The sequence below is a fragment of the Patella vulgata genome, chromosome 8 (assembly GCF_932274485.2).
Source record: "Patella vulgata chromosome 8, xgPatVulg1.2, whole genome shotgun sequence".
Classification (NCBI taxonomy): domain Eukaryota; kingdom Metazoa; phylum Mollusca; class Gastropoda; family Patellidae; genus Patella; species Patella vulgata.
The window spans coordinates 29,965,221-29,988,683 of NC_065886.2; the positions used below are offsets into that span (position 1 = coordinate 29,965,221).

A 23,463-nucleotide genomic window follows, 5' to 3' on the forward strand; every position below is an offset into this window, starting at 1 on the left:
ATCTTTCCGTGACCCGCAAATTATATTTTTAACTGGTTTGCTTTTGGCGCAATATTCTGATGTTTAGGCTAACACTAACACTGTTTTTAACGGCGTCAGCTTCTTATATTTATTGGGCTACAAACACTAAACAGTTGTCTTTTATTTTCTGAGGAGATTTTATGACCTGGGTAATGTAAATGAAGTTTGTTACTTTATAGTAGGCTAGTATTTGACTAAAACTGCATAAATCAAATCTTAATCATAGATGTACCGATTGTAAATAATTTTTTTTGCTGACGAAGTCTTTTCTAACTTTTGGGGTAAGACTACTAACTAAGTAGCCTACATTGAAATTAGTGCTAGTACAGTAGAAGTGGTCTTGGCGTCGGGTAATCGATATGAAAACAAGTCTACATTATAATTAGGCCTAGATATCTACCTAGTCCGACTTCATTTCAAGCATTTTATTTATACCCCTTAAGTAAGTTGTAGTAGTGACAGTTTAACTACAAGTAAGTACAACAGCAACCAACAGGGGGTCACAGTATCGTGACTCGTGGACTTGTCAGGAGTATAACTTGAGCCTGAGAATGATCAATGAGATACACACAAATGGATAAGTCTGATAATCAGTTAATAAATCAGATGTAACTTGTAAATAAAGGCACTGTATGACAGTGTATGTAGGCCTACATATGATATATTATATATTCTAAATACTAATAAATAGGCCTAGTAGTATTGTTTTATTAATATTACCTATTTATTAATTAATAGGGTTTCAGGTCAAACTCAAAGTTTCAAATGATCAAAACGCTCTATATACCAGTCAATGCGTGGGATGGCACCAAAATAAGTGCTTTTCTGTCATATTTGAGTGACGTCATGAGTCATAAGCGGTATTTTCCCTTCAGAATCGCTATACTGGCTAGGCCCTATACTATAGCCTATAGTACCAATCTTAAAACTGAATGAAATCCGCACGTTATTGTCAGCTAAGATTTATTAAAATCATAATTATATATTATAGATCTAATTTCAAATATTATACTTAACTAATAGAATTAATTAAGCTTTTACTATCTAATATGTGAATTTAGGGTAGTTACATGTTTCTATTTCAGTGTTCATCAATAGTGGTTTTGATTTTTCACTTGGATTGGTGGAAGAAGGTACCATACAATACTATACTACTGTTCTGTGTTAGATTGTTCAGCGTAAATTGGTTTCAAAGACCTTTCCAGTATGCCACGGTATTCAGTATAATCTAAGGAAATTAAAACAGGTGAGCAAGTTACATTGTACTCAAATATGGCTTTACAAAATACTAATAGTACTAGTAGAATTAATCTCTCATTGCCTAACAAAATTCTGCCTGTTGTTATATGTAGAAGCTATATTATTAAACGAAACATAACAAATATTAAATTCTCTAGATGTGAAGAGTCAAAATACATGCCTCCAATTAAAGATTTGGATCAGATTATTGGGTCTATACAGAATGACAAAGACTTTTATATAGATTTGCCATATGGCAATTTCACTTTGGGAGAAATAAAACGTTTTCGTGATTTTTACATTGCAAAAAGAGTAAGACAAGAGTTGGAAAATGAAAACAAATATGTTTTGAATTGGCAACCCTTATTTACACCAATAGATAATATCAACTTTGAACAGGTTGTTGAATTAAAAAACATTCTCCTGAACAATACAGATTCTTTCAAACCTAATATTCCTGGTAATTATCAGTTGTCAGTATCTGAATTAAAAACTCTGCTGTGTGATAGATGGCTAAGCGATTCAGTGATTGAAAAAATGATTGAACTGTTGAAAGATCGTATATCTGACTCAGATTATGTTGGTTATTTAAATTGCATCCATGATCTTAAAAATTTAGGTTCAAGGCTGTATGCTAAGTATCCTAATATCACTAAATTTGTTTTTGTTCTCTGTGTTAAATCCTTAACACACTCAAGTACTGGTGAAACAATCACATATTTAGCTGGGAAAGATATAAATATTGAAACCGGAGAACAAATCATCCATGGGAATCATTTTTCTTTCTGTGTATACGATGTAGTTATTAATAAAGTCATTTATATTGATACATTAGGTTTAGCTATACCAGATAGTTTAATGTTCAATTTAAACAACTTTATTAGTGGCTATAATTCATGTTTAATGAACAGTTTAAGTGTGGCAGAAATACAAATAGCACATAGTCCTAACTTAAATGGCTATCCTCATAATGCATGTCAGGAAATGTGTTATTTATATCCAAAACAGACTTGTGGTTCAGTATGTGGACCATCCGTTATAGTGGGAATAACAGTACTTTTACTTCGACAAGATATTTTTAACGCTCAGTCGCATGATTATTTAGGGTGATAGGGTTATTTATTTTGGAATAGCATATTATTGTATTTTAAAGGTGTTATCCCTCGGGTCCTAAAAACGCCTTTAATTTATGGTTTCTGTTATTCTTAAATAGATATTGTTAGGGACCTCATGCTGGCGGATCAGTCGCATGATTATTTAGGGTGATAGGGTTATTTATTTTGGAATAGCATATTATTGTATTTTAAAGGTGTTATCCCTCGGTCGAAGCTCTGGTCCTAAAAACGCCTTTAATTTATGGTTTCTGTTATTCTTAAATAGATATTGTTAGGGACCTCATGCTGGCGGATCAGTCGCATGATTATTTAGGGTGATAGGGTTATTTATTTTGGAATAGCATATTATTGTATTTTAAAGGTGTTATCCCTCGGTCGAAGCTATGGTCCTAAAAACGCCTTTAATTTATGGTTTCTGTTATTCTTAAATAGATATTGTTAGGGACCTCATGCTGGCGGATCAGTCGCATGATTATTTATGGTGATAGGGTTATTTATTTTAGAATAGCATATCATTGTATTTTAAAGGTGTTATGTCTCGGTCGAAGCTCGGGTCCTAAAAACGCCTTTAATTTATGGTTTCTGTTATTCTTAAATAGATGTACGTGTTGGCGAGGGGGTACATTAATAATTATATGTTTTTGTAGTACATGTTCCTTGTTTTATAATAAAACTACGCCCTTTCATTTTTCAGAAGAAAAGTATAGAAAATATTTCCAATTATCTATCTTGAGGTAAATCAGTTTATTATTTTCATTAACAGTTCTTATTTTTGTAAATTTTTATGAAAATCAACTACTTGTCATTGGAGTGCATCTCAAAATCCACTTTCCTTATCTACATAAAGTTTATGTAATAAGTTATAGTGTGTAAATTTGAAGTAAGTTCATATGTTTTTTTATTAATTATTTACAGATCACAGAGATTGAATGCTGCAGGTCTTGTGTTTAGTGTATAGACTAATTGGTGGATGTTATTAACATTAACCTTTTAGCAAAGGTTAGCTTGATGATGTTACTGACTTTGCAGTGTAGTGGAAGATGTTAACCTAACTTTGGTAGACAACAAGCCTAACCCTGAAGTCAACGATGTACAATATGTCAGTGTCACGGTTCCACTACCAAACGTAACGCGAATATAAACAATACTTACGGGTACATGTATTTACTTTGATTGAAATGAGGTCAACTTAAAAATTTGTGTAGATGTGTTATTTGTTGTAACAGTTATATCCATAAAAGTTATATCCATAAAATGTAAATTGTATTTTCTCTATATTAGTATAACAGATTAAACGAAATAACATTATTTCACTCATGACTCGTAGTCACCCACCATCGTAGAAGTGTCAACATATCGAGAACACGCATTCATGAACCATGATTAGTTGGGACAAATTAATAATGAGGAATACTGTTTTCAAAGGCCTTAAGACAGGAAAGTGGTTATTGGTCACAACATTCATGTGTCACTGCAGGGGAGGGGGTGGAGTCCAAATGATAATGCATTCGTGTTGGATAATAAGGTCTGTCATTTAGTGAAGTGGCTTAGCTTCGTTTCCAAGAGTAGGGTCAACTGCATTCCCACTGTTAAGATTTCGAGAAACAGGGCCCAGATTCTCACATCAGATACTTGAACCACAGAAAAGGTTACCTTTCAGAAAATTGGCTCTGTAGCCTAAAACTGAATCACCTATATCTCGGTTCAGAGCAAAGCAATCTGACTGAAATTTCAGCATTTTCTGTTTCTATTATTTATTGTTGAACTATTATAGCGAGAACTGTCAGCTCTTATCTAATCTTACCCAATGGCGCCAATGCCCCTTTAAAATGCCCCTTATAAATCTAGTTTAAAATCCAAATATTTGTCTAAACTTTAGACAGACCTTATGATCTACTAGTATTCTCCAGTTGGTCAATTTCACTGCAAGTCAGTCAAAACGGCCAAACATGACTGGCGAAAATAAGACAAATAAGGTTGGAAGTACCTTCAACACAAACCATGGCACTTGAATCAATGACAGACCTTATGATCTAAAGCATACATCAGACCACTCAACCACACAACTGGTAAAGACTTTAGACAAATATTTGGATTTTAAATTAGAAACAAAACCATACTGTTGAAGATGTAATTGAGACAAGACATTAGACTAGCACTTATATTTATTAGCAAAAAAAAGCCAACAATTTGATTGGTTTTAGTGCTTAGCCAATCAAAATTGAAATTTCTACTAAAATTTGGATTTGATCTTAGTTAAAATTTCCCTACTTTTAAGTTCTGGTAAAATGTCCTTATGTGTCGGAAGTTCTGATTTGTCGACTAAACGAAAGCGACCAGACTGTCCACCGTTGGCTTTGAGAAATGCGACAATTTTGATCGGTGACATACTTTGCGTTACAATGGTGTACATCTGATTTCTAGTGGAATGATTTATAAAGCGAACTGGAACGGGGAGGTTATACAGTAAGCCGTTAATCTGGCATGTGATATGATGAGGGAAAGCAGGTCCAAACAGTAGATCTTTTAGCATTTTAACTTTTATGAATTCGTCTAGTCGTGCCTGGGCAGCTTTTAAAATAAATCTATCAGCATGACGGTAATGTGGTTTTCTAGGATATTTCTTCTAAGCCTGTGAATCTGTTACTTCTTCCTTCATTTCAACATCTGTGTCACTGGTCTCAGTTTCTGAATCAGTTCCCTCAGCTGTAGTAGCTGTAACGTTTTCTCCTGCATCCTCGGCAGCTTTCTTCAACACCTCCGCTTCTTTAAGCAACGTATCAAAACTGACAGATTCTATCACTTGATCAGGTTTAGTGTAAGCAGAAACCTGGAATGAAAAACGATTTACTAAGACATGATATCTAGGTTAACTTTAAATAATGGCATTCATCAATTAAAGGTCAAATCTGTGCCTAGCCAGGAAGGCATTTTTATGTGCAATACAAGAGCAGAACGAAAACCAAGGTGGCTCAGTACATGAGGTGCCAGCTCTGTGGATAAGCCATCGGCTCAGGGGTTAAGCCACCAGCTCAGTTGGTAAGACAATGTCTCAGTGGGTAAAGACCCACCTCTGTGGGTAAACCGCTGGCTCGGTGGGTTCTGACTCAGTGTGTAGGACACTGGCTCATTGATAAGAATCTGTTTTTAATCTGGCCAATGAAGTTCCTCAGGTTTTTCCAGCCTTTTTTCGTCTTGTTGCAAGGGCAAGATGGACTGGACAAGAAAAAAGGTCCCTTGTATAGCCATTGGCAGCATGTTGACGGAACGGGAAAAAAATGCACGATACTGGACATGAGATTCTACTCCTTGTCACATACAAGCTTGGCTCAAATTGATTCAAGGACATATCTTATGATCTAAAGGGCATGCATTAGACCACTAGACCAGCCCACCCATATATCAATCTTCTGGTGTTGTCACAGGATAACCCTGCTCAAGGGACAGGAACGTTGCTTCAGTGAAAGGGTGTAGAAATGCAATGCTTGGCTAAATTGGTTTTTATACGCCCACACTGAAATGTGGACGTATATTGCCGTCGCCCCCGTCCGTCCGTCTGTCGGTACGTCCGCCGGTCCGTCCGTCCATCGTCCACAATTTCTTGTGAACGCTCTAACGCCAAAAGTTATCATCCAATTGTTTTAAAATTGATATATGTTGTTTTCATTAGTGAGATGAAGAAGCCTATTTAATTTCAATAACTTCCGTTTATTACGTCTAGAGTTATGGCCCTTGTTTCACTTTGTTGAACCTTGTGAACGCTCTAATGCCAAAAGTTAACATACGATCTTTGTGAAATTTATATGCAATATTTATGTTAGTGAAACGAAGAAGCCTATTGAATTTCAACAATTTCTGTTTATTACGTCTAGAGTTATGGCTCTTGTTTCACTTTATTGAACCTTGTGAACGCTCTAACTCCAACAGTTATCATCCGATCTTTCTGAAATTTACATGCATTATTTAAATTAGTGAAACGAAGAATCCTATTGAATTTCAGCAATTTCCGTTTATTACGTCTAGAGTTATGGCCCTTGTTTCATGTTATTGAACCTTGTGAACGCTCAAACGACAAAAGTTATCAACCGATCTGTATGAAATTTATATGCATCATTTAAATTAGTAAAACAAAGAAGCCTATTGAATTTCAGCAATTTCCGTTAATCATCTAGAGTTATGGCCCTTGTTTCACTTTGTTGAATCTTGTGAACGCTCTAATGACAACAGTTATCATCCGATCTGTTTGAAATTGATATGCATGATTTAAATTAGTGAAACGAAGAATCCTATTGAAGTTCAGCAATTTCCTTTAATTACGCCATGAGTTATGGCCCTTGTTTCACTTTGTTGTACCTTGTGGTTGCTTTAACGACAAAAGTTATTATCCGATCTGTATGAAATTTAAAGGTATCGTTTAAATTAGTAAAACAAACAAGCCTATTGAGTTTCAGCAAATTTCCGTTAATTACATCTAGAGTTATGGCCCTTGTTTCACATTGTTGAATATTGTGAACGCTTGAACGACGAAAGTTATCACCCAATCTGTATGAAATTCATATGCATCATTTAAATTAGTGAAATGAAGAAGCCTATTGAATGTCAGCAATTTCTGTCAATTACTTCTAGAGTTATGGCCCTTGTTCTACTTTGTTGAATCTTGTGAACGTTCGAACGACAAAAGTTATCATCCGATCTGTATGAAATTGATATGTATTATTTGAATTAGTAAAACGAAAAAGTCTGTCGAATTTCAATAATTTCTGTAGATTACTTCCTGAGTTACAGCCCTTGTTTTAATTTTTAGAACCTTGTGAACCCTCAAACGACGAAAATTATAATGTCATCTGTATGAAGTTGTCTATTAAATGCCCCCTAATTACCTACAAAAGAACAAATATACGACAACTCTTGTCGACCGCTCGGACGATTTAGCTGCTGTGGGCGTATGTTTAGTTGCCTGGCAACCTATCTTTATATAATGTAGGCCCTATTTAGCTCAGGAATCCATATCCCTAAAGCTAATTCAAGTATTCAATAGAATAACTTACCTCTATGACTGGTTGTGTTTCGTAGAGCTTAAACAAGATATCAGCTGCTGCAAAATTTCTAGAGCCTATCTTACTAACAGACACTGCAGGTTCGGTTCCAACATCTTCCTTCTGTATCTTCATCTGACATCTTAAAGTAAAAAAAGAGAGAAATGGGGATTAACACTCACACAAAACAAACCAACATTTTTGGACTGACACCCAGGAGGTTTGACTCAATGAAAGACCTTATGAGCTTGGACCACTCAACCACCCCTAAAAACAAAAGAAGAGTAACAAGCAAACTGAACATTTCAAAATTTTGATCAATGGGACAAGACTAGATCTTAAAGCTACAATTTCATATTTGTTAAGTTATATTTTTAAAATTTATTAAAATAAAGCCTTAAAATAGATGGTATCCATACACAGTCCTACCTTGTTAAAGAATAATCCTATTAATCCTATAATTCACTATTGCCAGCTGCGAAATTGGCAAAAATATCATTTTCGAATTCCAACATTTGAAGATAGCTAATGCATGGAGGCAATAGGAAAACAAGGGAGGTAATTGTGTTATTATTTCCTGTGTCAATGATTTTTAAGGGTGGGAAATAATGCCCATAGTCGTATAATAGTGAGTTGATAACCTATTGAGCAAAAGACATAGAAATAATTATGTTTTGACTTTCATAGAAAATATGAAATTCTGGCTTGAAGGCTAAGGCCAGGAAACACAGCCTAGGTCTTACAGTTAAGGCCGGAAGACGCAAGACTACAGTAGGTCTTAAGAGATTCAAGACTAGGTCTTAAGAGACACAAGACTAGGCCTTACAGTTGAGGCCAGAAGATACAAGACTAAGCCTTACAGTTGAGACCGGAAGACACAAGACTAGGCCTTAAGATTATGGCCGGGAGACCAGACTAGGCCTTAAGGCAACTTACCTGAATACACGATCATCATTGTCAAAAAACTCCCATTCCAACAACATATTGTTGACAAAACATGAATGTTGTAAAATATAGAAACCTTGAACTTTACGATCTACTATCCAACTGACCTCCTCAAAGACAACGATATCCTTGGCTGGTAGTGTTGATATAGGTTTTCGGGTCCATTGTAAGCGATGAAGATTCGAACAGTTATCTTCCAAAATGCAGTTGCCCTTGACACGAAAGTCGATAACATCTGTTGCTGCTTGGTCGTGTGGTTGAAGTTTACTGTGTTGGGGGAGGATGAACTCGGGGTCACAGTTCGTCAAAACCTCTCGGGCTTTAGAGTAAGCGTCTGCTTGGGCATCTGTTCGGTTCTCTGCTTCACCAATCATGATGAGATGACCAGCTAGATAGAGGTTACAGAAAATTTTCTCCTTTTCTATTTCTGTGTTCATGCTACGACGGTACAGACAAATGGGCGTCAATTTTACATCGTTGAAAATTCCATCCAAGACAGTAATGATGGATGCAGGATGCGTGGCACTGCTAAGTTCGTTCATTTGGACAAACTTTTCACGGAGATCAAATGCCCTAGGATTTGGTGCTGCCTTTACCAAAGTGCTCTGAACCTGTGCTTCTGCTTCTGTTATGACAGACTGTTCGACACCATCTAAGATGTTGCCATGTTCAACATTCATGGTGGTCAGTCGTTCAACCACCATATTATAACACAATGACTTAGCAGTTTTTTTGGAAACTGAAACACCTGCACCTTGTAGTATGTTGTCAATAAAGTACATGCCCTTATGATAAACTTTCCCTGATTCAGCTTTACAACTCTCTACATCATATCGACAACGGACTCGACATTTAGCCACAGAGGCCGCCAACTCCATTTTGCTGATTGAATTGGTTGAAGCATATTTAGGATTGGTTGGAATATCTTGGATCTGTTTCAAAATAGATGGTGGGGGTAACTCTGCAATTGTTTCTTTCTCCATCTTAGCAACGGTCGAGTTAAAATTCTCCAGTTTCTCCTTGATAACTTTTGGGGTCATATCATCCTGGTTCAAAATTTCAGTGACAGGAAGGGTACGATAAAGTTCCACCGCCTTCTTGAAACATGACAGTTTGATTTCTTTCTTGTTGATGCCGATAGCTCTGGCTAGGAACACACCACCCAGATTAAGTCGGCCAGTGAAAAAGGATCCGTTCTTTCCTTGTACCATGCCATCGATCAAAAAATCTGGTCTAATTCCAACTTTACAACTCATCAGAGAATTCTCAAACAACTAAAATGAAATAAAATAGGATTTAATGGGAAAGAGAGGAAAATAGTGGAAGGAAACCCTGAGGACATGGAGAAAACGCACGAGGTTGAACAGACGACCCTACTCCTTGTCACGTACAAGCGGATAATGACGCATTAACGCTTCGACCACCCAAACTCGCCCCACTGGTCTTATGTAGATGGGCAAATAAAAGAATTTTATACGTAATACATGCTTGAATAAAAATAAAAATAAAGCAGAATCTGTGTTTTTAATGAGATTATTGTGAAAAATATTAAACATGCATTATGCAAGAGCTAAACCTGTCAATTTCAGGTCTTTCTTTAGGCCTGAAATCTTATCTAAATTATTAATTAGACATTAATTAACTTATCCAGACCATAATAAACTCCCGATGTCAAGGCTAGCCTTCGATGTCGACTGGATTACAATTCTATATGCTGCTATCGCTCATTGATAATTAAATCACAACAATAGACAATCGAGACTATTAGTTTCGAGGCTAGGCGAAACTTTCATCCGCTTAGTTTTCGGTTCATAGTGGACCAATTTGACTGACATTTTCAGCAAATTCCCTTTACATTATGTAGTTTTTAACTATTATAGTGAGAACTGCTAACTCGTTATCTTATCTCCATCTCCCATAATGTATCTTTAATAAATAAAACCTCACCATAATTTCATTGATTTCTTTTTTTTCACTTCGTAAAAACATTGAAAGTCGTCGAATTTTTTCTGCTAGCGGCAATTTTGTGGCATCGATTGGTTCTGGGTTGGGTGTTTTGTGTACAGCGGCAGCAGGCAGACCTTTGTTATCAATGGGGCGTGTCTGGCAGCCTGGTAATGTTTCCCATTTCTTCTCTGTAAATAAACCATTAAAAAATGTAGTTTGTTAAAGCTGCATTTAGTAACTGTATTGAATAAACCATGACTAATATACCGGTGTATTAAATACAAGTTTTTTCACAGTTCATTTCTGACGACGTCTTGAAAAGTGTTCTCTTGTATTTATCAAGCCACAAACAAAATAAACTTCTAAATAACTTGTATTCTGAATATTGTTTAGTGCCCAGGTTCACTTTGCTCATTTCTGTTGATCAGCGGCTGGGAAGGGGGGGGAATAGGTTTTACATTTAGATTCAGAACGAACATGATTCTTCTACAGCCATCCTTTTTACAGTGGTTACAACTTAAACATACAGGTTTCAAGTTTAACTGACTACCATGACTAGAGAATAGAATAACGTGATAATAGTTTTTATAACATTTAAGGCCTAAAGTTTAAAAGAAAGACCTACGAATACAATAGGCAGATTTTGCTCTTGCATAATGTATGTTTAATATAAATTATTGAAATTTAACTGGCTTCTTCTTTATTTTACAAATTTAAATAATGCATATAAATTTAATACAGAAAAGATCACATGATATCTTTATTTGTTTACAATGTCAAGTTATAGGATCTATGTTTTAATCAGATTGAGTCACTACCATACTAACAAAATATTTATATTCAATTTCAAAAGCTTAATGCTTAATACAAAAACATCATTAATTTTATGTCAAAATCTCCCAAGTCTAATATCGACCAATTTCTTTAAAACTATGTATCTCCCTGACAACTGTGAGAAACAAAGTAACAATCAATTGCAATACCTTAAGCCCAGTTATCTGTTGAATAATCAAGACCTCAACCTACATAATGTCGGTCGAAAATTTGTAATTTTGTGTGTGGGGTGGATTTGATTATTAATTATCAAATCTTATTATAAGTGCATATCAATTTTTAATAAAATAATTCATCAGCTGACTTTTATGGTGAACTACATGTAACCATTCAGACCAAATATGCATATGATTACATAGAAGGTTAGCTTCCAAACACCTGAGTCACTTTACTAAGGTTTAACTTTAAGATTTGAAGGCTACCGGTAGCCTTCATTGTGGTGCATTACTAAACCATAATGCTCCCACCAAGAAAATGGACAACGATAGAATTAATAATAATAAGTGAACAGTTCACTCGTTGAATAGGGAAAGAGCCATTATAAATGCTGCACGAATCGAATTGGCAAAAAGACGATTGCCTGCAGCATTAAGGTGAACTCCCCAACGATCGAAGTGCAATGCCCTATACCTCGTCTTCCGACTGGAATTCCAAAAAAGCACTCGATATAAAAATGACAACCTGTGGCGGAGCAGGTTGTTCACCGAATTCTTAACTTCGTTGTACTGCTTATCACTCAGACCACGAGGTTTGAGGCGAGCAAACAAATTGCCCACAACAATAACAGCCCATGGGCATTGCTGACGAATCAAATTAACTAAGTTAATTATGTCGTTAACAATGCGAACAGCCTGTTGATTGTGTAGACCTATGTCATTACCCCCAGTCTGAACGAAAACAACATCAACGCTAACAGGAATCTTTCCTACATCCTGTCTTAAATTTAGTGACGTCCCTCCGCTACGCCAAACACGATGGATCCGTCCCCCACCCCCCAAATGACGTGGTAGTCTATTACCAATCCTATGGGATACACGATGAATAAAAGAATGACCGAATAGACAAAGTTCAGCCATAACCGCTTAATTGCTTTTATTTAAAATGATCAAGAAATCAAGAAATTTCGTAAAAGTAGGTAGAAGCTAAACCTTACGTCAAGTGACGGCAGTGTCGTTGTTCCAAATGGCGGCGATCGGTAGGGAAATCATACGATAGGCCTATTGTCTCGAGAAGATAACTCAGTTTGGAAAATGTATCAAGGATCAAGTGACAAGTCGTAGAGTTATATCATTGAAATATATACTGTCAGTATATATTTCTTTGGCTATATTATAGTTTCTATATATATAGCTCTGCCAAGGTTTTCCGGAATCTGTCGAAGTTTGCCGAGTGAAAAATAGAATTCAACTCATTGTTAAAAATATAATTTGCGGGTCACGGAAAGATAACTCTGTTTGGAAACATGGACTCAGACTAGCAATTATTTGCCCATTGACTTCAATGTTAAATGGCTGTAACATCACAGGCTGTAGCTTTTTTCTCAACATTCCGTTGGTTCCAATCTTTATAGGCACAATGGGGACAACATTTGGCAATCTCCTCATCATAATTTTGTAGGGGGTTGACCATTTAGATTTTTTGCTACACGGATTTGAAGTTGACTGGGGTGAAAATCTCACTTCCGACACAATGACTGCTCTGCAGAAAGACACTTTACACCCCCTATCCCTCCGCTGTAATATCATCAGTATTACCCAAAACTGCTATGAAATTGCAAATTTGATCCCTTTTCTCCAATTCTAGACCAAAAAGTCAACCCAAAAATGCAGGAAGAGGGGAGAAAAAAATTAAGGGAAAAATTGTCTATTTATAACTCGCACTACATTCGTCCATCATGAAATAAAGGGAAATAATTACTAGTCTTAGTCCTATATACCTCACATGTTTCTGCAGTTTAAACAAATCTGTTGTTATCTAATAAACAAACATATATGCAATTCCCTGGCCAAAGATTATGAAAATCTATGCATTTTCAGATGAGCTGTGCAGCATTCTGCAAACACTACAATACATCAGAAAACTGCGGAATTTCAGACAGAAATTTAAAAGCACATGAATTTTGAATTAAACAGAACATTTTTATTTTTGAACATAAATGCATTCTGTAAAAAGATAACAAAAATTCAATATAAATCAAACAAGAAAATCCTTTAAAACAGTAATTATCATGTAATATTAGATTTTTTTAACATTTTCGTCGAAAAGATCTTAGTTTTTCTCTCTTAACGCAGTTTCAAGAGCCAAATTGTGGTCAAATCTAAGATGTTGAAACATGCAGTGCCTATAAATTTTAAAATGTCTCCTACATAGCTGTATTTACATAGGACAATTAAGTTCAGATAATCTGATTATGTAACCCTACAACAGTTTTATGATCCCCACCCCCTAGTATGGAATCTGATACATGGCTGACCAATCATAGTTCTCACTCTCCATTCTGGTCTGTCAAATGATTTACAATGTTGATGGTACCTACAACTTTCCTGACCCAGAGATATGCACAACAGTCAACATACAAGCCATTTATGTTATCTTCCAATATGAGAGGCCATAATAAACGCAAGGCTGTCTTTTTCAAGCTCGGACATGAAGTCAACACTAAACAGCAAGGTTTACAGGGGTCCTCGGCTGGAACCCAAACTGATTATGATTTGCCCTCAACTTCCACAGGTGTCACAGAGATCAGGGATGAAATTCATATGCATCATCTTTCTACTAATGCCAGTCCGGGAAGTCATCGGGTTTTGAGATGTAGACCTGAAATGTTAAATTTGGATGAGACTGAGAATTCTGAGGCGAATACTATCCAGGGAAACAGGATTATAGACATCCAGAAAATGATTGAAATGTGGAATTCTGTCATTCGGTTACATCCCCAGGGGAGAAGAAAGGCCTGTGCAGTACCAAATTTCCAGCCTGTTAGTGAGCAGAAGTGGGGAGCGGGTTGGATGTACTCTGTAAAGTGTACAAAATGTACATTTATCTCACCTGTCTACAAGTTGTATAAAGAGATTCCAACTGGCAAACCAGGAAGAAAGGCAGCCGCTATTAATCTGACCCTACAATCTGGACTGTTAGATATGCCGGTTGGAAACACCAGAGCTCGGCTGCTGTTGACAGATTTGGATATTCCACCGCCCTCTCGCAGTGGCATGCAGACTCTTTCTAACCAAGTTAGTGCTAAAATGACAAGGTTGAACACTATTAACATGAGGGAAAAAATAGAAGCAGTCAAATCTTTTAATCAGAAGGGAGGGTCAGTAAACCCAAATATAATAAATGTTGCAGTGGATGGGCGTTACAACAGCATAACCATAGGCCACAGTAAAAAGCCAGGGCAAGCAGCCTCGCAAGCCATTGGAATTGCATGCGAGACAAACACAAAGCACAAATATATCCTGAGTGCTGTGATGCAAAATAAACTGTGCTGGCAAGGTGCCTGGCTTAAGGGAAAAGGTTTTACTGTCAACTGCTCTGGGGGACATGAAGGCTGTACTGCAAATTTACCAGTTCACGCACCATTATCTGAGTATGACATGGGGAAAAGCATTGGCACAGAACTAGCTCTCCAAAACGTCCTCATCAAATATGCAACAACAGATGGAGATGGACGATCAGCTGCTGGAATTGAAGATAGTTTAAAAATTTTGCATCCGATGTGGAGTGTGGAGCGACTAGCTGACCCTTCACACCTGGCTGCCACTCAATTTAGGCACTGCTATAATGCAAAATTCAGCGAGGAGATGTTTCCTGGTAAAACCAGACTGGATAAGGGCAAGATCAAGAAAATACTGAGCCAAGATGTAAAAGCTAGATGCAGTCTAATCATGACTACATTGTTTGAAAATCACTGTGGTAATACTGAGGAGATGAGAAAACGCCTACCAAAAGTCCTAGAGTCCACTATCATGTGTTACGATGGCGACTGCTCAAAGTGCCGCCTTCATTCTGTTGTGTGCCGGGGTGGGATAACAAATAACTGGTGGAACCGTTCCATGTATCTGGCCTCAAATAAAGTTGATTCCCTGAAAATGAATGAAAATGACAAATCAATTCTAAGTGAAATTTTAAAAATCCGAATAAGTGAAGCAGCTTTAGAAAAAACCAAATTCCAAACAAATACACAGAAATGTGAAGCAATCAACCGCTCGTTGAGTGTTTCACTTCCAAAGAATGTAAATTACGGAAGAAATGCGATGGGTAGACTTTCCTCAACAATATTGAGAAGCAATGATGGAATAAAGAGTGCCACTGAGCAGAAAGCTAAACTCCTTGGGGCCCCTCTTTCTCCAAAGACAAGATATTCCCTGCGGCAAATAGAAAGAGAAAGTCTGTACCACAGAGAATACCAATCCAGACCCGAAGTGCAAAGACAAGCACTTCTGCTGCGTGGACGAAAGCTTTATGAATTCCGCGAGTACAAGAATTACTGTGCAGTTGAATCCGGCTACAAAAAGGGCCATTTAGACCAGCCATCAACAGCAGATGACACTTTACAGGATCACAGCTATAGTAAATAAGCAAGACAGACATATGCAAGCCATTGTCATATACCCACCTTTTGCCTTAATACTTGTGTTGAGGTCAATCATACCACTCTTGCACAGTAACCTGACACCTGAAATGAAAGAAAGATGGAAATAAATATGCAATAAAAAAAAAGTAAGAAAATAATAATAATAAAAAAAAAAAATATGTGGTTGAATAAGAAGGGAGACCTCCTCGTGGTTTCAACTGGAAATAGAAATAATATGCCTCTTTATTTCTAGCGAACATCCCTTCAGTGCCCCCCCCCCCCCAACAAGAAACCAGTTAACAGTCAGTAAATAAGTAAACCTTGAGTGTCACATAAATCTAAGCCAATCTCAAAGGTAGACACCATGTTTCCAGGTTTGGTCTAAATATTAAGGCCAACTGCAGGTTTAGTCAAAAGTCACACAGGTGTGAATTTTGGAGTGTACATGTTAACATTTCATTGTATGCTGTCAAAAATATGTTAGGTCTAAATATTAAGGCCAACTGCAGACTTGGTTCAAGGTCACAACATGTAAATAGGGTTAGGGCACATGATTTTTTGACACAATTGTGGGTTAGGGCTAGGGTCAGGACTAGGTCTTGGCTTAGGCCTCTAGGCTACATGCTTTTTGAAAAGATTGTGGGTTAGGGTTAGGGTAAGGACTGGGTCTTGGGTTAGGGTTAGGGTCAGCCCTGTTTACATCTCGTGGCCTTAATATTTAGACCTAACCATGTTTTGATATCATTGTGAACAAAATGTTTATTGTTACACATTTACAACCCAAAATTCACACTCGGCCAACGGATACCCCCAATCATGGCTATTTTGATACCAAATAATCAAAAAACTTACTGCTGGGCAATAAAAAAGCAGTATTCTTACCATTTCTGACACTTTCCATTCAAAATTTCAGGAAATAAGCCGTTGAAAAAATATCAACATCCTGAGTCGGCCATGTTTCTTTATATCATCAGGACTCAGACTAGCAATTTTTTGCCCATTGACTTCAATGACCAAATTGATGTCTAGAGGTCAATAAATGAGTGAATAAATCAGTGTCATTCATCGATATACATGCGTTATCTCTAACTGACCCGTTGATCACCGTTATATAACGTAAGTTTATCTTACTTACAATTCACCTCGTTAGGCCGATTAAAAAACGAATAGACTCGGATATCAAGACATTCGCATGTGTATGAAAATATCTAATATATTCGTGAGACTTGGGGATCGAGCACATATGAAGTTACACAATAAGATCTATATCGAGTATAATGCGTAGCTTGTATACAGGAACAGGTGATTATCCACGGTAAGCCTATATAAGCTTAATAATATACCGAGACGCAATGGAACGCACCAGAATTACACCGAGACACGTGCTCTATGCTCTCGAGCAGGCCTATCATGCTGAAATAGGTGCATATTTTGAGGACGCCGATTCAGAATTGGTCTTATATATTATTATGTTGGGCTGCCTGGCACGAAGTCCCATGTTATGAAATTGGGTTTAAACGTTGGCGACGAACAGTGTCAGTAATGATGGACCTCTCACGATAGCATTATTACGGGAAGCTGACAGGCGCGGATATAGCCCCCCATCTTCCTCACGAGTCCAAGTAAGCGCCCCCGTGAGACAAAGTCATCTTAGATCCAGTCCCAAATTACATATTATCTGAATTTGTTTTAGCTCAGTTACATGAATATTATACGTCGTGGCTGTCCCCTTAGACCCAGCCCAATATTACATATTATCTGAATTTGTTTTGCGCCTTGGGCGCTAAAAGCTCAGTTACATGAATATTATACGTGGCTGTCAGAAATTGTTTCGCGCCTACGGCACCCAATTTCATTATATTATTACATGTATCATCATTCTTCCAATCCTGATCTGTGGTCTTATACACTCTCATCACTATCATTTACATAGTGAATCACCCAGTTAGTAGTACTTAGCACTAGTGAGGGGGTCGTGGGGCGACAGACTGTACAGGCGGAATTAACATGTAGGCCTCGAGATTCTGCAAGAATATTTTGGCCCAGTCCGAAAAGATTTAAACCTTAATTACATATACGTTGCTATCTCAACTTTTTTCGCGCCTTCGTTGCTCGATTCCATTATAGCGTCATTCTTCCTTCACTCCTCCGTTTTCTTATACTATCTCATCACTATCATATTCACGGTTATAGTAAACCACCCAGTTAGTAGTACCACTGTTGCGTTGGGCGACAGCATGTACAAATTTTCTGCTTAACACTCACAAAACGAATTGACAAGCAGATTCTATCCCATTGACTCCCATATCTGATTCTCTCTTTCACAAGAATTTGCTCTCAGCAATGACTTTTCTCAGAGGGAGAACTTTATGACAACTTGAATGAAACTGCTTTTCAGCGAGATAACGATTGGCGAACAACTATATAGGCAATACGAGCTATGTTCTACCGGGGCGCTCAGCTTCTAGATCCGCTACTTGAAACTGACAGTCTGTGATCCGGCAGATATGGTCGGATACTGTACCGGCCGAGAAAGTTCATCCAGATTTTCCGGCGTGGTTCCCCCTTGTCAGTGATGCAGGATGGAGGGCCTGATAAGGACAGCTGTCTAGTCGTTCGGATGGGACGAAAAACCGAGGTCCCGTGTACACATTGCCGTGTACGTAAAAGATCCCTTGACAGTTGGAATTCGATATAGGAGTAGGCCGTAGTACCGCTGTCCGGGCAAAATTTCCCTCATAGCACACTGTATGGCGTATGCCCGTCTTCATTAGCCCAGTTCGGAGCAGAACAGTAGGACGTTAAACCCTATTTCATTTCATTTATTTCCAGTCGTGTCAAAACATTGTCACGCGTAACCACGCATGCCCGAGTCGATCTCTAGTTGACCATGTTTGCTGGAAACCATCGCCAAATCTCAGGATGGTATTGTGTTGGCATCTAAACCTTCGCGTGAAGTCTCTGGTACACCCACTTTGTCGAATTCATTATGTGTGCCTTTCAATCAATTGATAATATTAATGTTTGTCTCTCAAACCAGATTTACGATCATCCATTTATAAAAGTGGTACGTTTTCATTGCTTCTCAGTACCTTTGTGACACCATAGCATGGATTTTAATTGAGGGGGATTGGTCAAACATCGTACGTAGATTCAGTACATGAAAAGAAAACCGCGACACCTGAACATCCTCCACTGAGGATAAGTATAGATTAAGCAGCTTGACAGCTGGATGGGTTACAAAAAGATAAATGTTATATTTCATATTATATTTTGGGATTGCGGTAGAGGGACACCAGTTTCGCTGTTGACTTTTTAATGTTTGGTTCGATCGTTTCACAAGAAATCGGAGTTACGGTGGCTCAGTGAGTAGGAAGTTGACTCGTTAACCTGGTGGTCCCGATTTCGATCACTGCGTTGGCCCAGAAAGTTCATCGGGATATCCGGCGTGGTTCTCCGTATCAGTAGTGAGTGTAGGACAACGGGTGTCGTTCGAGGTCCCCTGTACACATTGGCGTGCTCGTAAAAGAACCCTTGACAGTAAGAATTCGAAATAGGTGCAGACCATAGCGCAAAATTTGCCTCATAGCACACTGCATGGCATATGTCCGTCTTCATTAGCGTAGTAGGAGCAGAACAGTAGGACGTTAAACCCCATTTCATTTCAATTTATTTCATTTCGTAAAAAATCATTTAAGGTCGCCCGTCTTTAATTCGAAATTTTTGATTCGTTTCCTAGTCTCTTGGTGAATAATGTGGCCTTATTTTGAGAATTTGCATACAGATTGTGATATCATATAGTACAGAGTTCGTAAACCTTTCCATTGGCGGAATATACGACCGTTCTACGAACTAATTAAAGTTGTGCATATATGGTACTATTTTGGACACAACGTCCAGCAAATAAGTCGTAGAAATGAACTTTCGTCTACACTTTTATCTAGGTTCTTTTACGCGCACGAGATCTCGTTTTTTTGTCTTTTCCGAATTACTAGATAGTAGGAACGTTCTCAGCCAAGACCGCGAGCGAACTCGAGACCTCCAAACTAACGAGCCAATGTCTTACTCACTGAGTTACCGCAGATCCCACAAGTCGTAGAAAGTTCATAGTCAACAAATATGTATGTTTGGTAATGACATATCTATTTGCGGGGAATACCAAATGCGATACGTTAATTTGTTGTTTTTACTTATATTTTCACAGATTTCGAGACAGCTTTTTAAAAACATTAACTAGAGCCGGGTGGTTATTGTGGTGTAAACCTGTTGGTTCTTGTTTCAAATCAGTGATGTTTAATGAAGTGCAAACCAAGCTACTTGACTGTGAAATAATAAGGAAATATCCTGGTAATAATTTATTTAACGTATTCTTTATTTCTGGTTTTTTTTCTAATGTGCAAACCAGTCTACTGTGAACTAATGAGGGACATAGTTGGTAATAATTTGTTAATTGATCAATTTTGATCACAGTTTGATAATACATGTAATTTGTTAATTAATTTCCGGTGTATTAGTGTAAAACTGTGTTCACCTTGTGTTTTTCACTAATTTTAAACATCAAACTGTTTACATGTTCTGTTCTGGTGTAAATGTTCGTTAATTGAATGTCTTACAAGTCACAAGTAATTATGTTCATGTTTTTATTTGATGCAAAGACAAATATTTGATATGAATCTTGACCGACCAAAACAAATGAATACACAACAGAACAATTTGTTCATTTTGTAGATTATTCCTATCAAGTTGTTCCCTTAATATTGAATATAAGACATATTTGATATAAGTTTTTACGAATGAGTGGGGGTTGGGTGGCCGAATGGTTAACGCGTTTCATCATCAGGTCTGTCATTGAGCCAAGTTGTGTGGTTTCGATCCTCCGCTTGTACGTTCCAAGGAGTAGGGTTGCCTTTCCAAGCTCGTGGGCTTTCTCCGGATCCTCTGGTTTCTTCCCACTGCTAAAGACCCATACGCGCAAGCGATTTATTGAAATAAAATTGAACCATGTGTTAGTACCGAAATGACCTAGTTTGTATCGAATTGACGTTAGAGTTAAACTGCATTTCCCTCTCTCGTTTTTACCCACGACTGATTGCAAACAACAAATGGATACACAACATAACAATTTGTTCGTTTTATATTCTGTTTCTGTCAAGCTGTTCTGTTACTCTACATTCTATAAACTACAATTGTGTATAAGTATTATAATATTAAGACATATTTGATATGATTTTTTACCGACGATTTATATCCAACAACAAATGTGTACGCAACATAACAATTTGTTTTTGTTATAGCCTGTTTCTATCAAGCTGTTCTGTTATTCTTCATTTAATTGACTACAAATTGTTCCATGTGTTTTTATTATTATTCGCCATTTTAAATGTGACCCTGTTTGATTATAAATATAAACAAACTAATCATCATTATATTAACTTTATAAGATTATTTCTAGACGTTTATTGTTGCTATTCGATTATTAATAGAAGAATGTTGGGGTTAGCTATTCTGTTCCTTGCTTTAAAAATTTATTTAAAACTAGGTTCTGGATGGTATACAAGGTTTCGGTATAAATATGTAGGGAAAATATATTATTTGCAATGGTACATTCAGCAATCACTTGCGCTTTTAATTAGAAGATATGGTATTTTACGAGTCTTACTTAAACTGTGTACTCTGATAAATAGTTATTTGAATAAAAAGACCTATATTCACGATGTTTATTATAATTGGTTTAAATGTAAGTATAAGTATTTTAGATGGGAAAATTTAGTTAAGAATTTGTTATCTCAGATGATCAGTATAACAATAATCCTGACCATTTTGTATTTAATGATAAGGAATTCAACTTTTGTACATAATTTAGAGAATAATATAATCTATATAGATACATCAAATCGATTAAAAACTAATCATTCGGTATTTATGCGGTATGTTGGAGAAGATGTGAAATTTGAATGCAAAATGGAAGTAGACAAATCATGTCAATCAAATGTAGTATGGTTTCGAAATGGTGGCAGTATAATTTCTGATTCTAGACATGTCATATCTTATAATTCTAGTAATATTGTTAATATCACAACATTACATATATATAAAACGATTTTATATTCCACATTACATGTATATAACATCCAAGATGTGGATTATGGTGTGTATACGTGTAGATTTTATCATTGTTTTCAACAAAAAGCAATAATTACGTATTGGAACGAACACAATGATAACGAAGACTGGTGTTTGCGTGATACGAAAGAGACATTCCATCTGGGTGAGAAACAATTTGAAAAAAAAAAGCGTTACAATTATTCATTCTAGAAACTGAGTATCACGTGATGACTGATGCGCGTAACGTCAAGATTATTGTAACCAGAAATGACCTCAATGTTTCTGCATCTATTATGCCAACGTGTTCTTTGTTCATATATAACTTTTTAAGGGTGAAATTCCCAAATAAGGCTAGAAATAACTATTCTTCACATTTAAATTACATCGAGAAATTGGACGGAGAGTCGACCACCTTTTTATTACAATTTCAATCATGTATTGACGCTTATTCGTATGGTTCGTACGCATTTGTTATAAAAAGGAATTTTAATGGCCTTTGGACTGAGCATTCAGTACCAGTTGATGTAATACCACAGATTCCGAAGGTTTTTAGCAATGGTTTTTACAATATTTCTAACCACAAACCGATCTCATCACATTCTCAACAATGCTGGACGAAGAAAACACACGACATAGAAATACCCTGTGAACAATATGTTGATTTGTTTCTCTCAACGGCCAGGGTTTTTTTCTTAGCAGAATACGTTGTATTGTTATTAATAAGTTTAATTACAATAACTTGTATTTATTTTATTAATCTTCTCAACAAAATGGTGGTCTTTAAACTGTTTAGAAGATTGCTATCGCAACGATCTAAATTTGTAGAATTCGACAGTAAACATATTTCTAACGAATACGATGTTTATATTTCGTATGCACCCCCTCAGCCTAGTCAGCCCGGTGAGTTAAATATGTCCGATCAAAATATGGCTGTGTCGGTGGAAAAAATTCTCAAAGAATTAAAGCTGCGGGTTGTTTCTGAAAAACACATTTCACCGGAGAAATACTCCTCCGTGGAAATCCTCAAATACATTCGCCGTAGTTATGCATTTGTAATACTCGCAAGTCATCGATATATCGAAAATTCGGAAAAATATGTGAGCGAAATATCACGTATACTTAGTAGAACAGGAGATAAAAACCGGTCTCGAATTTTAATATTAACCGTAGGTGATTTACAAAATAACCAGTTACACACCGATGTTGTAACAGGATATAGAATCTGTCCGTGGACTACAGAAATTGAAGAAAAGAGTCATATCGTTAAAAATTGGGTTCAAACTGTATTTCATCAACCCGATTACTCCCTGTTGCCTCTATTAATGCTTTATGTTTTACTTATCTATTTGTTTAATATTTTATATTTTAGATATCTATGCGTTTAATATTTTATATTTTGTGAATGTATTGGTTAAATATTTTGTGTATTAGGCATCTGTTCGTCTAATATTTTATATACAAGTCATCTAATGTTTTAAGTATCTATTTGTTTCTTGTTTTAGGTATCTTATGTGTTTCATGTTTTTGTCAATTCGTTTTAAAACCAAATTCCATGTGTTTTATGTCTATTATATGTAAATTAAACATGCATTATGCAAGAGCTAAATCTGCCTATTGCAGGTCTTTCTTTCGGCCTGAAATGTTT

The 23,463-nt window shown here is 36.7% G+C and overlaps 2 protein-coding genes and 1 long non-coding RNA gene across 3 annotated transcripts; 2 read left to right on the top strand and 1 right to left on the bottom strand.

The window, feature by feature from the left end:
* Nucleotides 1-2,059: 2,059 nt before the first annotated feature.
* Nucleotides 2,060-3,636, top strand: LOC130014101 (uncharacterized). Its single transcript, XR_008789075.1, has 2 exons — nt 2,060-3,109; nt 3,291-3,636. It is a non-coding gene; the product is annotated as an uncharacterized LOC130014101 (long non-coding RNA).
* An 886-nt stretch (nt 3,637-4,522) lies between these two features.
* Nucleotides 4,523-15,222, bottom strand: LOC126811862 (uncharacterized). Its single transcript, XM_056102980.1, has 6 exons — nt 15,083-15,222; nt 14,186-14,377; nt 10,304-10,491; nt 8,348-9,630; nt 7,424-7,553; nt 4,523-5,205 (listed from the first exon to the last, which is right to left on the bottom strand). Exons 3-6 carry the CDS (start codon nt 10,343-10,345, stop codon nt 5,002-5,004), a joined length of 1,659 nt encoding a protein of 552 aa, XP_055958955.1. The 5' UTR covers nt 10,346-10,491; nt 14,186-14,377; nt 15,083-15,222; the 3' UTR covers nt 4,523-5,001.
* Nucleotides 15,223-16,943: 1,721 nt separating this feature from the next.
* LOC130010529 (uncharacterized) lies at nt 16,944-22,028 on the top strand. Its single transcript, XM_056102869.1, has 2 exons — nt 16,944-17,028; nt 19,918-22,028. Exon 2 carries the CDS (start codon nt 20,937-20,939, stop codon nt 22,026-22,028), a length of 1,092 nt encoding a protein of 363 aa, XP_055958844.1. The 5' UTR covers nt 16,944-17,028; nt 19,918-20,936.
* Nucleotides 22,029-23,463: the final 1,435 nt, after the last annotated feature.